We start from the raw sequence: 21695 nt of genomic DNA on the forward strand, positions 1-21695 counted from the left end.
TAAACTGTAAAAGCAACTTTATTTACAATACAGATCAGATCAGATCCAGTATATAAAAGACAAAATGTGGAATGAAACTTGTTAATGCTTACTTGGGATATTGGAGTGAAAGTTTTGGTCCATATAGCTGCTACTATTACTTGTGCTTTAAATACAAAACACACACACACACACACACACACACACACACACACAATGGACTTTCTCCTCAAAACATGTTGTAGCAGCTATTCTTCTCAGAGTAATACTGATGTAAATGCTGTGGAATTACAGATATTACAGTTTCATCCTGTCACGATAATCCTGAACCCAAGTAATCAGAGACAGATCATAAGAGTATAAACAGTATAAACATGATCATACATGTGCATGGTAGAATTATATGTACTTTTACATTCTATAAAACCACATTCCCCTCCAACTCCTGGGGTACCAGACCCCGTGTTGAGATACAAAATGATACTTTTATGTCTTGTTTTATTTAATTATTTCTCTCTTTGGTAATATGCATAACATCATATCAATCTGAGACTTAAGCTTGTATTAAATTCATACAAAAGAAGAGAGCCATACTATAGTCTACTGTATTTTGTCTACTGAATTATGAACCTGATCACACTGATGTGGACTTTTTATCCAAAGGCACGGAGAAAGGCTGAAGATCAGATCAGTTCTATATTTTTTTCTGCCTTCATTTAAGTCTCAATTAGATCAATATTTCAAGAGACCTGAGAGTAAAACACATTCCTAATTTTTTCCCCCCTCTTCTTTTGAATCAGTGCTTTGCTGATGCAGTCACCGTGGTTACACTGTCACCACAGTGATGTAGTTACCATAGCAATACAGCAGCTGCCACTGTGTTGCTGGAGCAGTTACAAGCTAATCAGGCTCTCCTCTTCCGCTTCTGGCTCCACAGTATCAGCAGCTGCTATGTCAGCTTGAAAACAGATTTCTGTAGGTGGAGCTGGAGGCGGGTCAGTGGGGCAGCTGCGGACGGGCGGGTTGATGGGTTGGTCGATAGGGTGATAGACAAAGCAGTAGGCTCCTGGTTGCAAGCTGTTCTTAACACTGAGGGCCAGCTCTGTAGGGGCCAGGGGCTGGTGAACGTCATCCATATACACACTGAGCATGTAGGAGTCTGGGGGAAAGAAACATGATTTTACCCAGAGAATTATAATAATGTAGTAATGATATAATAATGGTGGTCTCACACTATCACCACCTAGTAGAAAGACACTTTTGACACCAGCAAACTTAAATACTAATTATTTCTAGAACTTAGGTACGTGTAATAATATTATCAACCGTAAACAGTAATTTTGATACCAAACATAAACCCTAGCAGAGATAAATTTGAGTTAATATACAGAAATCTAGACACAAAAAAGGTTTAATATACAAGGTCTCCACTGTGCAAATTTTGGAACTGATAAAGAATCACTCACTCACGTATTTTGGTTCTGCCTTTGAGTGGCACTGCTCTGGACTAAAATTCAATATAATGACAGAATATGACATGCAGACCATATTCATGGGTGATTTAAAAAAATGCAAACCCAATAATGGTCAGCATGTTTATCCAGTATACTAGTAAATAACTGAGAGATTTAAACCTGTAGTAAAGCATCACAGTGTACTGGAAACAGTAACTGCACAAAGCAATATTCACTCAATAAAACCTATTTAGGTGTACTTACTTCTATTCCTTTACTCTCCATTATTACTGAGACATTAAATTATTGTGACTTTTAATTATTCTAATTATATAGGCTTCACAAATCATTTCAAATTAAAATAAGAGGAGTTAGAGGAATGACCAAAAAATAAATAAACAAGAGTAATAAATAAAGATATTTGTCCTCCAGTAGGGGGTGCAATACTAAATCACTGGAGTACCCCTTTAAACAGTTAAAATGTGAACTTTAAATGTGAGAGTAAAGCTATAAAAAATGTGCTCGTTTTGATCAAAACATGTAAGTGAATTGTAGTTTATACAAAAATAGCAAATTGGAGTTTAAAAACCCAGTGCTGACAATAACATGTGACAGGCTGACCTTGTTCAAAGCGTGCAGCACACTGTTCAGATAGCTGTTCGATTGTGGTGGTGGGGAGAACACCCAGAGTTTTGGGGTTTTTTCCAATCTCAGGACAGCACACTGTCAGGAAGTCCTAAAAAAAGCACATACACACAAGAATTACACCATGATAACCAAGATAATATGCTTCTCTGTTTTGGTGGCAAGAACATGACAACTTTACATTATATAAGTATGCGCTTGCATACGTTTTTGAATTTTTGTGATTACGGATTGAATCCATTTTCCATAAGTTTTTGGACCACTTAGAGGCTGAAAATACAACATTGACATATTATCACTTTTTACAGTATACTTTATAATGGATGCCTTAGGAAAAAAATGCCTATTTACACATCAAGCAGACAAAGAGCCTGTCCTCAACATCCTATTGGACTTGTGTTTCTGACCACTTCAAAATTTTTTGTTTGTTACTACTTTGTTGCTACTCTCAATGTGTTTTCTCATTTCTTAATGTCTAATTATTTGTAAATGAATGCTGTACTGTGATCACTTTCAAGCCATGATGCATACGAGGACTGGCAGCGTCTACGACATATCATCACTGCCATCATGTGAGAGTCAGTCTGACTTTTATATATCATGCGGAGTCGGGTTGTTGATGATGTCTTCTGTATGTCTGTGTGTGTGTGTACCCGGATAGATCCTTGGGCCATGCGCTCCTGGTTGAGCGTGCGTCGTCTCTCCCAGCGGTGGATGGAGTCCTGAACCTCTCTGCTGAGCTGCCGTGTTGCTGACCTCTGCTGGTCAAAAGTCTTGATGTGCTCTAGGGCCCCGTAGGTGGTTGTCAGATAATAGGAACCTAAACACACACACACACACATATATATATATGAACAGGAAATACTGTTTCCTACAGTTGAAGTATTTTCTGTGGTTATAACTGCATGCCTGGGTGTGTATGTGTGCTTGTACCTTCTCCTAGTGTTAGTGCTGGGTCCATCAACTCCATCATATATTCCACATCCAGCTGCAAGTTGGACAGATTGGATCTAGCCAGGACGTACATCATTACAGGCAGGAAGTCATCAGCACCATGGGTCCGCCCTAAACACATCAACACAACAACACACACAAACATTCTGAGGGTAAACTCCAGAGTTTATACAATTAGTTGTGTTATGTAATCTGTTTAAATTTGTGTCCGTCTGCCTCTCTTTGTACTTCACATGGTATCCGCTTTAATGTTAGAGTTTTGAGGAGGCAGAAATGTTAGGAGTAAATAGCTTCGCCCAGAATTTCAGGGTAGAAAATCCTCAGTAATGGAACAAAAAAAAATTGTCTCTGTATTTTTTCAGGTTGGGCAGTTATTCTTTAATCTCTGAATTGTGATAAAGCCGTCTTGAAATCAGTCTAAAGTTTTCCAATTACTACTTTACATAATTCTATGTAACCACAGGATTACTGCACATTGAATTTTCCGTCATTTCTCAAGATTCTCGGGAGTCAGTTGCTTTAAAGACATCATGATAAGGCGACCTGACTGAGGTCAAGTTAAATGGGACCACAATGAGGTCCCCAAGATCAGTGCTGAGCAGAGAGCGAATTTTGGCACAGTGGCCACAGTTGGAACTGCAGGTCACATGATGTCCACTGAATCAAAATGACAAAAAGAAACAGCTGTAAAATCAGGAATACATTTTTCTGAGTGTCACAACATTAGTTAGGGCCAATGAAATTAAGGCAGAGAAGAACTCTAATGCACATCCTCCAAAAATGCAGAGGCCTGTGGAAACATTTTCGGTTTATGCGTCTGGTGAGCAATTTTCATAAACTGGATGCATTGTATCCAGTTTATACATCAGTTAATACATCAATGGACCACAACATGTGTCTTAGAGAGGTACAGTGTGTTTACTTTTTGTTTTACTTTTGTGATAAAACCATTGAAGTTAATCTGTGAGGCAAGGGTCAAAAAAAAGTAAACCGACTCAGTAAGTTCAATTACATAGAAATATCTATCTAAAGTTTGCTAACATTAGCCACAATAAGCTACTGGTCATACCAGACCAAGGGAGGCTGTAGCAGCAAAACCCAAGTGTATTGAATTGGGCGAGGGTGTGTTTTATTGCTTATGAATTCAGATTTTTATTTGTAAGAGCGAGATTGTTATTATTTATTCATTCGAAAGTTACACACTCGGGCTTTAAATGAAAAATTCCTGAATTGTTTGGAACAGTGTCAGGATTTAACAGAGTATTATGGGTCCTGACCTGGACAGCTGACAGACATGGAGTCATAGATGATCTTGCAGGCCTTGAGCAGCAGCTCAATCTTTTTCTGAGGAGAATACTCCAAATGGAGATTATTCAGTTTGATGCTGATCCTCTCCATAGAAGAGGCCTCAGGGACAGCAGTGGTTATTCCTAATGCTGTGGTGGTGCTGCCTAGAACAACAGACTGGCACACACAACAAACAATACACATACCATTAGCATCACATATGCTACTGCTATTAATATAACTTTACTGTAGAAAGATTCTCACAGCTGCAGTACACTTCTAATGGTAAAATAATCCTATTAATACTTTCAACTACTATCATCACTTCTAAAGTACAAATGTCCTGTTGTACCTGGTTCTGTGCCAGCTGTTTCAGGCTGTTGTTGTTCTCGTGCAGTTTCTCCAGACTCTGGTAAATTGGCTCCCTCAGTGGCTTCAGTACACTCTTACATAGAGCTGCTTCTACTATGCTCTCTGCATGGACAAACACATGTATAAAGCACTAAATTAATGTTTAGCACCAGAACAAGCTGTTAACATATACAGCTAACACGTTAGCAAACAATTTACTATTTACTACACATCCAGCAGACACAGAGCAACATTAGCATTCACCTAGAGTCTTGTTTCCAGCCACCTGTGGAATGTACTGTAAGTCCAGTATGCATTGTTTTGTTTTGGTCTCCACCAACTCCTGAGAAAAATGACTGGCTGTTTAACTTTGTTTTCCACCCCAGTTGCTAACTTTATCTGTCATTTGGTGCTGGGCAGCTAGGGTACAGTGAGTTTATCAGAGGTTTTCTGCTGAAAGCTGCCTGGTGCTGCAAGAAATGAGAATGATGAGAGGGGTGAGACTGAACTGTGAAGTAAATGTACCATAAAACCAAAAAATATTTGGTGAAAGAGGCTTAAAAGCTCAGTTGAACTAAGGAGGACTGAAGAACTTTGGCACAATCTTCTGTAAGGTCATAACTATGGGCAACACTTTTCATATTACGAATAATCATTTTATCCGTTGCTTACATACATTTTGCAGTGCAGTTTTAAATGTAACATTTTTTAGCTTTTATAATGTAAAAAGTAAAGGGAAATTCCATGCATTCAGTATTTCCCCCAGAATTTTATTAAAATTGTGTGGAAGCTATTACATTAAACCAAAAAGCTTCATCAAAACACAGCCTAACCATCCACCTTTTAAATGAAAAAAAACCTTATTTATAAAAAAGTTTACTCAACTATTGGATAAAAAAGTAAAATGTACAAAGAAAACTACATTTTTATAACCCACAGTAGATCATCTCAGACAGCAAGATTTCAGCTGAAAGCTGCACAGTTTAAAGATAGCTGTAAAGTTACCTAGTTTGTCTTGTGCATACTGATGTTGTGGCTCCAGCATGGCTTGCAGCTCAGTACTCTGCAGCAAGTAACTCTTCAATTGTGTCATCATTTGTCTTATCTCCTGTAACAGCTCGGTGGAGGTGGAGTGCTTCGACATGGTCTCCAGGGTGAATGCACGGTGCTCTTTCACCTAAATACCAAACAAGAAAAATAAACTTGACTCCACTTATATTTTATTAACTTTTATCAACTGAGTGGTTGATGTTCTTATCTGATCAAAACCAAGACAGATGAGGATATTTCTCAAAGGTCAGTGTACTCACCAGGTTACCAAAATAGGTCAGAGGGTCCCTGGCCATCTCCACAATGCGCTGCGTGAGGCGACGGTCATGGCTGATGAGACCAGTGAGGACAGTGGACAGGCGGTAGCGGGCTCGGTCCAGCATAACCGTAGTGGGAGTTCTCTTTACTGGTACCTTGGGGTTGCAGCTCTCTGCAGGGCGGCTGGAAAGAAATGAACACCAAGTCTTTATTTTTTACATCTACTATTGACCTGCTCCCTGCAGTGTATGACACGCTGTCCTTAGACACGTGATGCTTTAAGAAACAAAGATAGAAACTTTCTGTAAAGCAAAACTCGTGACTTCTCCTTTGACTAACATAGTGGTACCAATTGATTAAGAGGTCAAGTCATGGCGTCATATAGAGAGAAATTTCTGCATAGCTGAAAATGTTTTGATGATATGATCTCTGTAGAGTTCCTCTCTATATTTGTGTTGTCAATAAGCAACAGGCAACCTTGTACTTCCTTATAGGCTACTACAATGTACTTGTGGTATCTGGCCTGAGAATGCAGTTGCCCTTCTGTTCTAGCATGTATTGAAATATTTTGATTGAACTGTACTTGTAAGTGGGCTTCCAAAAAAATCAAGGACATACAGTTGACCCTGTAGAACTTTCAGAGGAAGTGTTGTATTGTTAAACTCTAATTGTTTAGACTTAATATTTTTATCAGACTTTTCAACAAACACCACACTTAAACTGTTATCTTGTACACAAGGTCAGGAGTTGGACAAAAAGCTGATACTACGATACATTCTTGATACACTTGTATCAATGTTGTGACTTTTATTGACTTAATATTAAATAACTGGTGTATTTAATAAGAAAACTGCTCTCTCTTAGTTCATCTTTCTGTCAGTTTGTGATATTTTTATATTTTGGTAACATTTTTTTTAACATATCATTTTAATACATGTTTGTTATATATGTGTTAAAAAAAAGGGTGTGACTCTGTGTACTTTGCACACATTCCTCTTCCTTATCAAAACCTGTATTATCCATAATCCAACTCCACTCAATTCACTCAACTGTGCTGAAAAACTTGGTGCAGGCAGTTTGTCTGGTGAGTTCCTTTTCAAAAGCTAATTAGTAAATGATCATAATGACCTTTCCTCTGACATCATTCCGAGGCTGACTTAGAGTGAGATAAAAGTCTTGCTTGCTTGCTTACCAGAGGATAAACCCTTTTTGACTTTCTTTCTAACGTCACCCTCAGGCCAAACTTTCCATTATTGACATTTATCACATTTTTTTGTCAGCTTTACAGGGCCAAATGTGTGCATTTGACTTTTAGTAATGTTGTAAATGTCAAAAAAGTAAATGCTGCACTGCCTTGAGTGTTTCAGCTCTCATCAATCTAAGACTATGTTCTGCCTTCCTCTTTCTGTGTCATCCTCTGCTATATTTGGTGTGCCACAAGTGTCTATTCTGGGACCCCTCTTCCTCTTAATATACTGACATGCATCTACACAGTCAAAAATATGACCGGTTTTATTCAGTGTTGCATGTGCAGTATATACCACTGAATGTAGAATAATTATCTATATCTGACTGACAGTAAAAAGATATATTTTAATTTTGCCTACCTATCTTTTCTCCACTGAACTGAATGAAATCTACTGCTAGAACTTCTAAACACGATCTTATCTCTGATACACAGATAACCACACTGTTTTGTCATGATTAGAAACCTGGTTCAGTCAATCCTTCCAGACCTACCTGTGGTTTTGCTCCTGCTCCTGGTTCGGCTCTCCCTCTTCCTCTGTGCTGCTGGTTGAGCAGGAGTCGGGGTCTGTTCCCAGCACAGCGCCACCCTGAGGAGAGTACAGTGACACATCTGGACGCCGTGCTGGGGAGGGAGGGGTTGCTCTCATTCCAGCACTCTGATTGATTAAACCAGCCTGGTTGGGGCACACAGGTGTGCCTGGAGAGCTCGGTTTCCTCCTTGGGGGAGGGACTGGACGGGACGGTTTCTTTGCCAACGGCTGACACTGGGAGCTGGATTTTTGTTTGTCCTCCTCTTTATCCACTCTCACCTCTTTTTCCTCCCTCTCCTCCTCTTTTTCCTCTGCCTTTTCTCCCTCCTTTTTCCCCTCATCCTCTTCATTTTTGCTACTGTTCTCTACTTCAGCACCCTCACCCAGCAGAGCTGGTTTACTTCCTGTTTTTTCCTCTCCTCTCTCTCCTACCCCCTCTTTCTCAGTTTTCTTTGCAGGTTTTTGTCCCTTCTCTCTCTCTGTCCCTTCTCCTCCCTCTTGGTCAGTGCTTTTCCTGGAGGAGGTGCGATGGAGAGGAGCAGGAGGCAGTGGGGGAGCGGCTCGGCTTTGCGGGGGGACAGGAGGCCTTGATGGAGGAGGTGATGTTGATAGTAACTTCCTCTCTTCTCTCTCCCCAACTACTCCTCCTTTTCCTTCCTCTTTTTTGTCAGCTGAGGATGAATTGTGCACAGAGGGGGGTGATGAGAAGAGCAAGCCCATTCCGGAGCCTGAGCCCAGGCTTGGGGGTCGTGGTGGGGGTCTCTTGTATTTAATTTCCTGGTTGGACATGATCTTAGTCTGACCTTTGACCTCCGGGGTGACTTGCTGTGGGGTTCCTCCATTTTGCAAGGAGGAACTGATGTTTTGAGGGGTGATGATTTCAGATTTGGAGATGGAGGAGGGTTTCAGGTCTTTGTTGGGGTTCTCGTCCACAGTGACTGGGTTGACATACAGGTACAGACTGCTGTGGTTCTGATCTGAAACCGGGTCCTGGTTCTTTGCCTGCTGGTTCAAATCAGATGTCCAGAAATCTGCAACACATGCAGTCAGTGTTGAAAAAGTTGCATTGTACTCACCTTGTTTTCTTTTCATATATTTTTCATTATTTTCAGGTTTTCCTTTAATCGTCTGTCTCACATCATATGATCACATGACAACATTCTTTAATTACTTATTGCTTATTTAAAGACATGATCAAGGATGTGTAGAAATTAAAGGAACAGTTTGATGTTTTGGATATTACACTTGTTTTCTTACTGGGAGAGGGACAGTTTGCTTGGCGAGTCGAAAGGCATGGAACTGAAGCCAGCAGGCGATTAGCCTAACTTAGCATAGCAAAGACTTAGCAAAGACTAAAAGAAAGAGGAAATAGCTATTATGGTTCTCGCCAAAGTTCCAAAAATACACCTACCAACGCCACTAAAGCTTACATTATAATTTGTTTGGTTAATCCATGCACAAAAAGAATTGGAAAATGACTGGTCATGGTTTTATGAACAACCAGGCACAGTGACTTTGGGACATAACATGTTAATTACTGAGCTTTAAAGGCGCTGGTCAGCCAGGATAACTACTTCCCCCAATTGCCTCCTGGCATTAGCTCCACACATGAGATTGGCATCCATCTTCTCATCTAACTATTGACAGGAAAGCAATTAAGCAAATTTCCAACAATGTTAAACTATTCTATATCTTCTAATGGACGGGAAGGGGCTTATTAAGTATTAAGAGGTCAGTATGGTTCAGATGAATCGCTTGTCAGATTGTCGAACAGCCTTTAAGTCACAACACTTTCCGACTGTAACATTTCTAAAACTGGCAATCTGACAAACTCACCCACTTCACACAGCAATTACAGACATGTGAGGAGGTGAGAAGGATTTGAACTACACAACTGTCATTTTTCGTGGGTACAAACAAGTGCAACCCCAGGAATACCTGTAAGGAAGACTGTCTGAAAATGTATGTTGTTTATCCCCATTTGAATAAGTATGTTCCCTCAACCTTCAAGAGTGGCTAGTCTTATGACACATCATACAAACTAGTCCATTTTGAGTATACATCAGCGTTTATAAGGACCTTTAGAGTAAATCTTTTACAATGAACAATGAAGGGTTTTTATGTCAATGAAGACACTTAAATGTGATATGCATATCTGTTTCCCTTTTTGTTATACAGTATATTCATAGTCTGTGTTTTTACATGGTACATTCATTTATACATTACTGCTAATAGTGCCAATAGTGTCACTGATGTGTCCATTTTCTGTGTTTTCTGTGTATTTTTTATTACTGTATCCTGCCCTTTCCTACAGCAATGTCCCAACATCAGTGCACTAATAGTATGCAGATTTATCTACCTGCGCCCATAGCAGAGATGACCTCCAGCTCCTCTCTCTTAGTTGCCGTGGTAATGGCCAGGGGTAACCTCAGTGGGACAGCCAGGATGTCCCTGATTGGTGGATTCAACAATAAAAAGCCGGCATTGAGAGCAAACACAAGTGAGTAAGTGAGTATGCAAATGATATTTCTATGGTGTAAATTCATACGCGAATGCACAGTGCATGTTAGGGATGTGGACTGAATGAATAAATGTGTGTGTGTGTACATGTACAGTGTGTATACTTGTTTATTTGTACTGTATCATATATGTGTTAGTGTTTTTGTGCATGTGACTATGCATATCTTATGTATGTATCAGTCATGTTTGTTGATGTGAGCACATGTTACTGTATAACATAAATCTGTGTGTGTCTGTGCATACTGTATATATACTGAATATGTATATATGTGCATATATGTGCATACACATGTATATACAGGTATATATATATGTGTGTTACCTGCTGACACAGTAGAAGGAGATCATTTTGAAGATGTCATCAAAAATCAGAGAGGAACCGTCTAAGTGAAGAACTGAGACAGAAAACAATTTCAAAACGAATCACTAACTAATATGCCATGTCATCTGTGCGGAGCCATGGATATCTTGCATTTTGTATTTCTGCTATGTGCAGGTATAATAGCAACAGGAGCAGCATTACAGTCATGTATTTTGGTCAGTGTAGCACATACATGTCTTGTGCTGTTTGACCGCCAGGTCGTGTACAAGCGGCTTCCCCTGTTCTTCAGGCAGCCGTACTGACAGCATCATGCCCTTGTCCTCTGTGCTGTGAACCAGGAACGCCTGCAAATGTCAGTATGAGAGGTTACGACTCTGAGGTCAGTATGGAGAACATGTACAGTAAAATGCTGAATCAGGTTTTAGAAATCAGGTTTGTACACCAACAGATACATCTTCTGTCAGTATATCTGGTGACACTTTATTTTACAGGTTCCATAGTATCCTATTATTTTCGATAAAGGAAAGGATATCTAACTGTAAATGTACTGTATAGGAAAGTTCGTGGAGAGGACTATGTAATTTGGGAGAGACAAAATAAAGACAATGTTGAGTTGGCAGACTTATAATTAATTGCTAATGTAAGGTCTTTTAATTTGTGCACAGCAGGTCAGCTAAACATGCAAAAGTTAAAACATTTGTCTAAAGGCAAGCACATGATTCAACATTCAAATATGGATGATAATGTTTTAATGTTTACAATAATTAAAGAGATAATATTTACTTGGGTACATATATATACATACATACATACATACATACATACATACACACACACACACACACACACACACACACACACACACACACACACACATATATATATGTATATATGTATATATATGTATATATACACACACCCATAAATCATATATATACAGTATATTGGAATAATTAAAGGAATAGTAGAAGTAGATATTTTGGGAAATATGCTTATTGGCTTTCTTTCCCAGAGTTAGAAGAGAAAATTCATGTTTGTGTGTTAAAAGTATATTCTACTGATTTAGCATTGCACTTCTATAACATTGTCAGACTCATAATGGACAGTTTAAAAAAATCAAAATTGATGCAGCTGAATCAGAGATAATGTATCAACTTTTTTATTCCACGCATTCTTCTTCCTTGTCCACACCTGGTGATTACTGACAGTTTGGCTGGAAATTAGAGCGTATTATGCTAGTAGTGGCTAATGTGGCCTGAAAGACTTCAAATTTTCAAATTTGTAATCTTCAGTCCCAACAGACAATTTAATAGACTTTGTGTAGCTCCCTCTGGAGCCACAAAAGACTTTGTCACACATGTAGTCATACTTCCTAACACCTACAGTATAACTTACAAAGTGGGCACAGCTCTCCTGTAAGTACAGAGCTGAAGCCAGGAGGTGATTAGCTTAGCATATATGCTATAGCATAAAAACTGGAGGAACTGCTAGCTTGGTTCTGTCCAAAGTTTAAAAATCTGTCTACCAAAACCTTTAAAGCCCACTATTTATCACATATTTAATTTGTTTAATCAATACACAAACAGAAATGTAAAAATGGTTTTAAAAGTACTTACATGGTACACGTATCTCCTGCCCCCCTAGTCAATCTGTATGTAACTTGTGCTGTGTAAATGTGTGAAGTGTGAATTGGCCCATCTGATGAATTTGTGGTTGTGTGCTCCTTGTCTGTGTAATGATGTGGATGGAAGTGTTCTGTTCTAAATCTGAATCATATTTCACCACCTTAGCATTAAAGGGAACTGAAACTGAATTGATGAACAACAGTTTAGTATCTATCTGCCCAGTACTTCTGTGCCTAGCAATCTCACTGTGATGACAAAATGCTAGGAGGTCAGTAGTTCCAGCATGTAACTACCTCTAATACTACAAATTATTCTTGTATTGCAATTTTTATTTATCAGATTAAACAAACAAGATACTACGTGTTGAATAGAGAGCTTTAACATGAATTTTTACTTGTGAACTTGTGAAGCTACGTGTGTAGGTTCCGAGGCTATGCCATAAGCTATATCCATAGCTGACATGTGACTAAAAGAATTTGAATACAGTAACCGTGTGCCATATAATTAAAGAGCGATACAGTACATCCGTCTAGTGTTGCACTGGGTTGACTGGTGATATCACTGGGAGGAATCCAGCGCTGAACCATAAATCAAAACCTACACCTTAGGTATTTACGACAGGACTTTTAACTAAACTCACTTACCTGTTTCAGAACTTTGTGTCTATTTGACCTATAGTTTGTACCAAATAATTAAGTTCTTTACAGGAAACTTGTATGGAAATTATTAGCAACTTACAGACCCATAAAATAAAGTGTAATTCAAAAATGTATGTTAAAGGTATATGTATATTTCTCACCCCAGCCGTCTCTTTTCCCATTATGCTTGTGGTTTGGTCTTGGCTGAGTCCTTTGGGCTGCCATATGGGTGCGCTCCCCACCAGCCGATCTATAGGGCTCAGCAGTGAAGGTGTTGGAGAGGATGGAGGGATGAGAGGTGGGGGAGGAGGTGAGGAGCAGGAGGAGGATGGGACTGTTGGGGATAAAGGTGGAGGAAGAGGAGGAGGAGTAAAAGAGGGAGTAAGCTCAGAGGAGACAGTTGACTGGAGAGAAAGCAAGGGAGGAGGGGAGATGGGAGTAGGGGAGATAGGGGGAGGAAGAGATGGGGGAGGAGGGTTGAAGGGAAGAGTGGGAGGAACAGAAGCAGGAGGAGGGTTGGAAGAGAGAGGTTTGGAGACAGGAGGGAGAGGAGGAGGGAGGGATGGAGGTGTGGATGGAGGAAGAGGAGGTCGAGAGGGTAGCTGGGAGGACTTCAAGCTAGGAGGTGGTGGTTTGGGTCGGCGTGGTCGGGTAGGAGGGTGGGAGGAGGGCAGGGAACGTGGTGAAAGGGGAGAAGATGGAGGGATGGAGTCAGGAGAGGGGGTGGTTGAAGTGTCGAGTGCTCCTGTCAGAGGGGTTGTGTGGCTGTAAAGGAAACAGAAAAGGCTAAGGGTCAGAGATGGAAATAACATGCAGCGAATTTGTTTATATCTGTTTCAACTTCAGCCTCAAGAAAGCATCTGGTCACCAGAACTTGACTCATTTTCTGTGACTTCAGAGATGCTGACTGAAGTTTAGTTGACTCTGTGCAAAGCTTGCATTTTGCAACACACGATGTGCATGATTACTGTGAATCATTGTTTCAGTTGAGATTAACAGCCACCAGTTAGCTTTCAGGAGTCTGTAAGACTGTTTTGCAAAAACAGAGGATCTTTTGTGGTGCAAAACTGAAAGAGAGTCTGTTCTCGAAGTGAACAATCTTGGACAGAAGCTTAAAGGTTAAAGTTGGTGTTAATCTATATTTTCTTATTGTCACTAATTCTGGTAAAAATTCAAAATGAAAAATTAGTTAGGTCGTCTCTCAGTACTTCCCAACTTCTCTACCCTGTCTGTGGTGCTCATTTCCAAACCAATTGTTTCCTATGGAAGAAGGAAATCTTTAAAGTTGTCTTTTTTGGCCACTTGGTCAATGTTGTGTTTACAGCTGCAGACTGAGCTGTAAACACAACACTGACATACATCACCTTAAAAAATTGTTGTGGTGAACGTGTTAACAGTTGTCTGTTTACATATCAACAAATGTAAGTTCAATATTCACTATCCTTTTAGCTCTGTTTTGGTCTCCACCAACTTCTGAGGGAAATATCTGGCTCTTTAGCAAAATGATCTACTATGTTCACTAGCTAGTCACTGACTTTGTCTGTCTGCCATTTGGTGCTGGACAGGTAGTGTACAGTGGGTTTAACAGAGCTTTTTCACTAAAAACAGCCTTATGCTGCTGCTGGAAATGATGAGAGAGATTAGACTGAACAAAAACAGTTAAGTGGTGGGCTGTAAAACCAAAACCAAGTTAAAAGATGCTAAAACACTGCATAGAGCTGTGGACAACTGCAGAGTTAGTGGTAATTCTGTGGGTTTGTCACTATAAGCAACACCTCTCACATTACACAAATTAAGTGAGAGATTGTTAACACAAAAAATTTGATTTGTGTAGCTTTAAAAATAAGTCACAAATACTATATATAATTTAATTTCTAAGAGAGGCTGGGTAATTCCTAAAACAGCTGGGCACTGCAGTGTTTAGCTAACATTAGTCAAACAGGCCATAAATAGCTAGTAGGCTATTTATGGCAGCAGAACAGTGTGTGGGATCGACTGAAAATAAAATTCATTGCCTGCGTTCAAGGCGATAAAGGAACACGTCAGCCAGGGCAACAATGTGGCTAATTGATGCGTTTTTTAATAGTTTTTGGACAAAGATCTATGACGACTTAGATATGTCAGGTTTTAGATATACACACACAATACTTGTTAGTTGTATCAATTCTTTGTTGGTTTTGGTCCTCTCATAAGATTTAACAATAAGAAAAAAAACAGCCTTATCCTTAGCATTAACTGAAAGCATTTTAGCTGCTAGCTAATATAGTAATATAGCTAGCTGTTTGTCTCTCATCTGGATGTTTTCTCTGCAAAACAATCATCTAACACCAGGAAGGGGAAAGAGAGTGCATTGTAAAAAAGAAGAAGTGATGTCATGTAGCAATAGGAACAGATGGTCTTAACTGACAACAACATTGACAGGAGTCGGAGGCTGAGATGTCCTATTGATGGTTCAGAAGCTCCATGTTAAACAGCCAACCGCCGTAGCAACGAGCTAATTCTACTTCAGATGGCAGAGAACACTCCTCTTGTGGTCAGGGGGGTTTACTTCAAATACCACAGAGATATGACACCATGGTCTGTATCTGTTTGTTCTCCGTCATTTCCAGTAAACATGCCACCAGCACACTACAGCCTGTTGATAATGAGTTTAATACTGTGGCAGTTGAAATGCTATGTTTGCAGTCGGTACAGACACATTTGCAATACTTGAATTTTTAGTGGCTTTTTACTTTCTTTTTTTGGAATGGACCATATGAGAAGTATGTTCACACAAATTCCCATTACACAGATGTTTTTCTCATACCTCTAGTGGAATCTAGTCTAGTCTGGTTTTATTTGTTCACATTTTGATATATCTGTGTCAGAGATTTCTGCTTCCATCCTAATGCAATGAATGTGAGTGGAATGTGAAAATCAATATTTAAAAAAATATTCAAAATGTGTCTTTCCAGAAACAGTTCCACTAATCCATTGATCCTTTAAAATTCTAAGTTAGCATCATATTTGTCCTTTTTTAAATGCATCTTTACACCGGTTGTAACTTAAATTGCTGAATCACTGTAGTTTGAGCGTTTAGAATCCAGTGTTGAATGAGGTCACTCGTATTTAATAGAAATATCCTGCAAAATTGAGGAAATCACAAGACTACAGCACACACCCCAGAATTCCTGTTTGTGTGAAATATGTCATGCTTGCCCACAGGAAAGGGGTTGAATAACTGTTAGGTCAGCTAGATTTTAAAGTTGAAGGAAAATGCAGTTGTCAGTAAAACAGTCAGCACAGACATGCACAGACACGCTGGAACATACTCTATTTGGCTTTTGCCATTTGGAAACATCATGCACTTATATTTACTTCATATTATAATAGTTAAAGAAGTAAAACATGTAATGTTTATGTAGTTCCAAAGTCTTTTAGTTTTAAATGTGTGGTGTGAGATTTCTCAGCAGCCTGATAGACAGCACACCAACTATTTGCATAACCCAACATGACCTTCAGGATAATCAAAGCCTAACACAAGTACAAGAAATAGCAACATATTCATGGCACCAGCTTAAAACTGATCTTTATTTAGTTTTCTTTTCATAATCTTGTCTTTAAGGGAGTAAATGTTTGTGAGGCTCAACTATACAGAGCAATAAAACCCAAACAAACTGGGCTTAAATAATTCTATTAGCAATCAGGATTAGGATCAGCCTCGACATAGTAACTGGCTCTGACTTCAACCAAGTTCAGCAAGTAAGAATGACTCTACCTCATTCCTAAAGGGATCCTAAATCACATTTTGCTCAGCATCGTCACCAAAACATAGCTGAAAGTTTCAAGTCGAGGTAGTTATACTGTAAAAACTGAAATGTTCATGTGACATTCAAACACTTGTACATTTAAAAGTTAACATACTCTCTATAAAGCTCTCTTATAAAGGTCTGATGAGCTTTTTTCAAGTGCTCAGTGGCAACGCTCAGCTCAAACAAACATCGACATCTGATGGTTCAAAAACTCTGTGTAGCCACTGACCTATATATTAGTCAGTGAGTCATCACATCTGTTTTTCCTGTGCTGGCTGTCTGACTTTCGACCCCCTGGCTCCCCCTCCCCTCCATGACAGTTACAACACCCCACCGCCTCGACAGAATACAGTTCCTGCACTGTATTTTCACCCAGCTCCACAGTCCCAAACTCACCCTGCGTCCTGGGAAACAACGCTTGCTTCCATCATACTTCCACAGATTGAGTGTTCGACTGCGCTCTGTCACTCTGCCTCTGTCTCAGATCCATCGAAAACTCCACCTCCTCTCTGCCCCCCCACTCCCTCTTTTCTTCCTCTTGTTGATCGGAGCAGGACTGAAAAAGGAAAACCTAAAGGCAAAGGGAAAAGATCTTTCTGTGTGTCAGCCCTACCCTCTGTGTCTGCCTTAACTTCCTGAGCTGTTCGTCAGGCAGGAAGAGGCCGAACACTTTGGTCAGACTTCCCCCTCTCTCTCTCACTCTGTCTTTTTTTTTGTCTGTGAAATACTGTCTTACAAATTCTGTCTCATGAAATCCTGCTTTCTTACTCAACTGGTGATGCTCCTGTCTAGAAGTGTTGCACTTATGAGCAGTGAAGCCAACAAATATTTCAAATGATTTGAATAAATCTTATTTTTGCTCATGTTTTGCATATGCAAACTGCCTTCAAATCTCATAGAAATACGACTCTGCTCACATCCCGTATGTGTGGCCTAAATATTCAGCAGATGCTCCTATAGCCTCCTCCTCCTCTCCCTCCTTGTCCCCTCCTCTCTCCTTTAAAGATTTCCAGATGCTCCCCCTCTCAAACTGTGGAATGTACAACTTCATGTTTCCCGCAAGCTTTTCTTTCCCCCTCCCCTATTTTTTCCTCTTCTCTTCTCTTCTTGCCTCCTCCCACCTCCCCCTTCTGCTTTTACATTAAATCTCACTGTTTTCGGTTCTAGTCTTCACCACCTCCTCTCCTTTGCTTATCTCATCTCTCATTTATATCCCCATTTCTCTGTTCTGACAGGGTATTTTGTTCTGTCTACATCCAGATAGATCATAGTTAGGGTTGGGGTGATATATCGGGGTGCAGCTTTTAGTGTAAAGTCTTCGTGTTCAGAGGCTTTCCCACTCTGAAAAGAATTTCAGTCTGGAGAAAAGACTGAATATTTGTAGGTTTAAGGGCATGAAAATAGTTCAAAGTAAAGACGATGTGTATGTTGGCGCAAAATACGTTACAAACCCACAACAGTTAAAGTCTAACATAGTTTACACAAGTGTGTCTAAAGGTCAGTGTGTCTTTTTGGCAAGTTTATATGCCTATTTCATAATTCACAACTAAATTTATGCATTTTATTTCAAAACTAAGGTTAACAAGCAAATTTAAACTCACTCCCACTCTGCTGTGAACTCTTGCTCTCAGAGCTCTCAGGTCACATTTATTTTAAAACCCACAAATGGTGGAACACGGACATGCATATGTGGTCAAAAACACACACACACATGCATTCAAAACGCAGCTAAGCGTGATGACTGTGCACCTGCTTCCTGTGCAAACACTTGTGATCATACAAGTATTCAATGTGCAGACCCTCCCTGCTCAACCGAATGTGACGATTAAGTGTGAAGTTTTGTTCACACAGTTTCACCTGCAGTGAGCCACCACTGGAGGGAGCTGTGATACAGAGCATCACACAGCATAGTAACAGTGTTGGTGGACATGTTGGTTGCCTTTTATAGAGGAACAAACACCATTACACACCATAGAACATGATCAGTGCCTTTCTAGACACTATGCCATCACTAATCATGCCATAAGGAGGGATGGAGAGTCAGAACTCGGATCAAATGGTGGTTGCTCACTGTGGATGAAGGCGTGTGTTGAACAAATGCAGCATGTGAATTCTCTGTGGTCACAGTTGTAGGCAGAAATGCCCACCTAGGCTGCCTCATAACACCTGTGTAGGTTCTAGTGTTGCAGCTAAAAGATGTGATCTCATTCATCACCCAACCAAAGCTTGACTTTCATGATTAAAGCTGCATTTGTTACATTTTGGACACTTGGTGGCAGTGGAACAAACTGGATTGCTAATTTACACATCCGGCAGACAAGAAACTTTGGTATTAGTTTGTTTCTGGCCACCTGACAAATGTAAGTTCAATATTTACACTCCTTTTAGTTCTGTTTTTAGTCTCCACCAATTCCTGTGAAAAATATCTGTCTCTTTAACTGCTAAATGTTCCACGATGTTCTCCAGCAAGTTGCTGACTGTGTGACTGCTGCTTGGTGCTGAGTAGGTTCTGTACTGTGTGTTTAGCAGAGCTTTTTTTGCAGAAACAAGGTTGAAGAGAGCATAGTTTGTGGGCCAAAAAATAAAACCAACAAACTAAAAGAGATTCAAATGGTCTGTACAGCTGTTGGGAAGTGCAGAGTTGGTGATAATTCTCTGTGGGTTCATCACAATGAGTGATTCTGTTCACATACCACATATTGTAGCTAAAGTTCTATATTTCATTAGACATTTCTATTGGATTTCTGCTCTACTTGGCCAGTTCACTGCACTTACTATGATAATTTGATTTGTGGTATTTGTGTCAGTTACAGGCCACCATATGCTGTGCCAGAAGCCTACTGCGGTGCTTCTGAATGTTTCCGACCAGTATTTTATCATTTATGAGTTCTGAACACAGACTCAGCCAGTCAATTTCTGTTTTTGTTAAAATAGAGATTGAACATTTGGTTTAGGTGATTCATTTGTTTACCAGGAGCTGGCTGCAGGAGTTGACTGTCGACATTTCTTACTGATGACAATAAATGAGGAGCGATGAATGAGCAGAGCGGCTGTCTGTTGGTACAGCATGAGGTTAGTTTCTGATGGAGATATTAAAGCTATGAGGCGCCGCAGGTTATTTATCTCTCACACAGACATATGATACACATGAATATAATGTAACCATTTCCACTAAAATACATCTTTATTGAATCTATTTCGTCATTTTTATATCTAGATCTTTACAGTGAGTTAGGAGCCTGATGCTGAAATGTTATCATGTATATTAAACAAGACTGAGAGTCTACAGATGTGCTTGCAGCTTTGTGAACTGGTGCTTGTAGTGCTGAACTAAATGCTAACGTTGCAATGAGAAACTGTCCACACAAAACCAGAAAAACAGCAGCATTAGTCATTTCCAAAGCTTCTCTAGGGAGGAGGTCGGTTGGGCATGCAAAGCAATGGAGTTTAACACCTGAAGCTACTGTTGACATCCTGTGTCTTATGCATGACTATGATATTTCCCTAAATAGTTTCACTTACCTAAACTTAATCAAACCTTGACCATAGAGGTGTGGAGCAGAAAATGCTCATATTACTTTTTTGAATGCACTGATGAACAATGCTTTCATGCTAATAGGGGTGCCAGTTCAGAAAACACTCAAGTAATTTTGTAAGGCAGTGTCAGATAATTACTGTATTGTGTCATTAGACTGAGAGACTTGTTGGAAAAATCATGTTAAAAAAGTAACAGGGATATTGTTGCTGGAAATTGCTTTTGATCATTTAAATTCATTATCTACTTTCCCAGTGACCAGGAAAGGAAAATGTGAATTTTTTAAAGCAGTCGTGTTCAGCCATGTCAGCTTTGTTTGGATGTGCAACTGCAGCAGCTCAGCACCAAGGTCTTGTTAAATCCCTAAACTCCTGACCCTGTCCTGCAGACGGAGGCCAGCCACCCTGCAGAGGAACTTGTTGTCCAGTGTTTGTAGCTTTGGATCACAAGCTGAAGCTCATAGCCTTAGACTACTGTTAGGTCAAACTTTTACCCTCATTAGCAAGTAAGACTGTGGGAAACATGAAGGAACATAAACACAATTTTAAACTTAACTACTGTCAGGCTTCATGCTCTCACAGCTGTTGGTCTAATCAAACACAGCACACTCAGCTGTTCAGTATGGACACACCAGGCGGAGCAGTCTGAATAAATTGAGCCACACATTTCAAGGCAAATTCACTCTGTTTTTCGGAAAATATATTTTTTTTTACTGTGTTGACTGTGAGATCTTTCTCCTGTCTCTGCTTGCCTTGCTCCGTCTCCTGTCTCTTTCTTTCCAACACACACACACACACACTCACTGAGTCAACACAACTTGAGCTCATATATATGAACAAGCACAAGAAAGGGGAGTGTGAGTCAGTCTTTGTCTCTGTCAGTCACACCAAATATCTTGGAAACGATTGGCCCAATTTTAACAAGATAGTCGTGAATGGTACAGCTTACAATCGAAACCCTGGAGTTTCAGAAATAACATCACATTTTTATGGTTTTTCATTGTTTATTTAGATTTTTTTTTAACTCATTTTAATGCATATTGACTGAGCCGCCTTAGTGTATAGTGAACCACTTATATAATATAGTGCAGGCTTACAAGCTTAGCTTATTGTCATATAACTGTATAACTATATCCACTGCTATTATATTGAGTAAGTCTGATGTGTCTTGCTGGAAAAATTGATTCAAGAGGATCAAAATGAATTGAGCTTTATGTCTTATCATCATCATCAGTTTTGGTTTTGCTTTGGATTCTAATTGGTCATCATTTTCTTAAAAACTTAGAGATTTCATGGACATGTCATTGATATTGGAAAGTTGGGATATGGAACATGGATTTAGGTGCAGAAGTGGATGCAATAATGCCACCATGTGGCCACTTTATGTTTTGGCCTGTTTTGATTGAGTCTTGAACAGTGAAGCATGGAAACAAAAATTCACATCTATTTCCACGAAACTAAATTTTCACTATTTAGAAACTTTTTCTATTTCTAATATTTTTAAGGGGT

At 39.6% G+C, this 21695-nt stretch overlaps 2 protein-coding genes across 4 annotated transcripts in view; one reads left to right on the top strand and one right to left on the bottom strand.

The window, feature by feature from the left end:
• Positions 1-17450, bottom strand: rin3 (Ras and Rab interactor 3). Of its 3 annotated transcripts, none has more exons than XM_044375197.1 (14): positions 17049-17450; positions 13023-13626; positions 10831-10942; positions 10599-10671; positions 10116-10207; positions 7719-8787; positions 5981-6161; positions 5676-5847; positions 4672-4793; positions 4310-4496; positions 3012-3143; positions 2732-2898; positions 2055-2169; positions 1-1138 (listed from the first exon to the last, which is right to left on the bottom strand). In XM_044375197.1, exons 1-14 carry the CDS (start codon positions 17081-17083, stop codon positions 873-875), a joined length of 3327 nt encoding a protein of 1108 aa, XP_044231132.1. In that variant the 5' UTR covers positions 17084-17450; the 3' UTR covers positions 1-872. The 3 variants fall into 3 exon arrangements, with proteins under 3 accessions (XP_044231132.1, XP_044231133.1, XP_044231134.1); XM_044375198.1 differs by lacking the exon at positions 17049-17450 and adding an exon at positions 15269-15362; XM_044375199.1 differs by lacking the exons at positions 13023-13626; positions 17049-17450 and adding an exon at positions 12215-12436.
• The window catches only part of LOC122998523, a 17951-nt gene continuing 6427 nt past the window's right edge, over positions 10172-21695 (top strand). Inside the window, exons 1-2 of the mRNA XM_044375455.1 lie at positions 10172-10256; positions 10856-10977. The gene's annotated coding sequence lies outside the window, so the exon portion shown is untranslated. The remainder of the gene's footprint in view (positions 10257-10855; positions 10978-21695) is intronic.

The sequence above is a fragment of the Thunnus albacares genome, chromosome 15, assembly GCF_914725855.1.
Source record: "Thunnus albacares chromosome 15, fThuAlb1.1, whole genome shotgun sequence".
NCBI lineage: Eukaryota > Metazoa > Chordata > Actinopteri > Scombriformes > Scombridae > Thunnus > Thunnus albacares.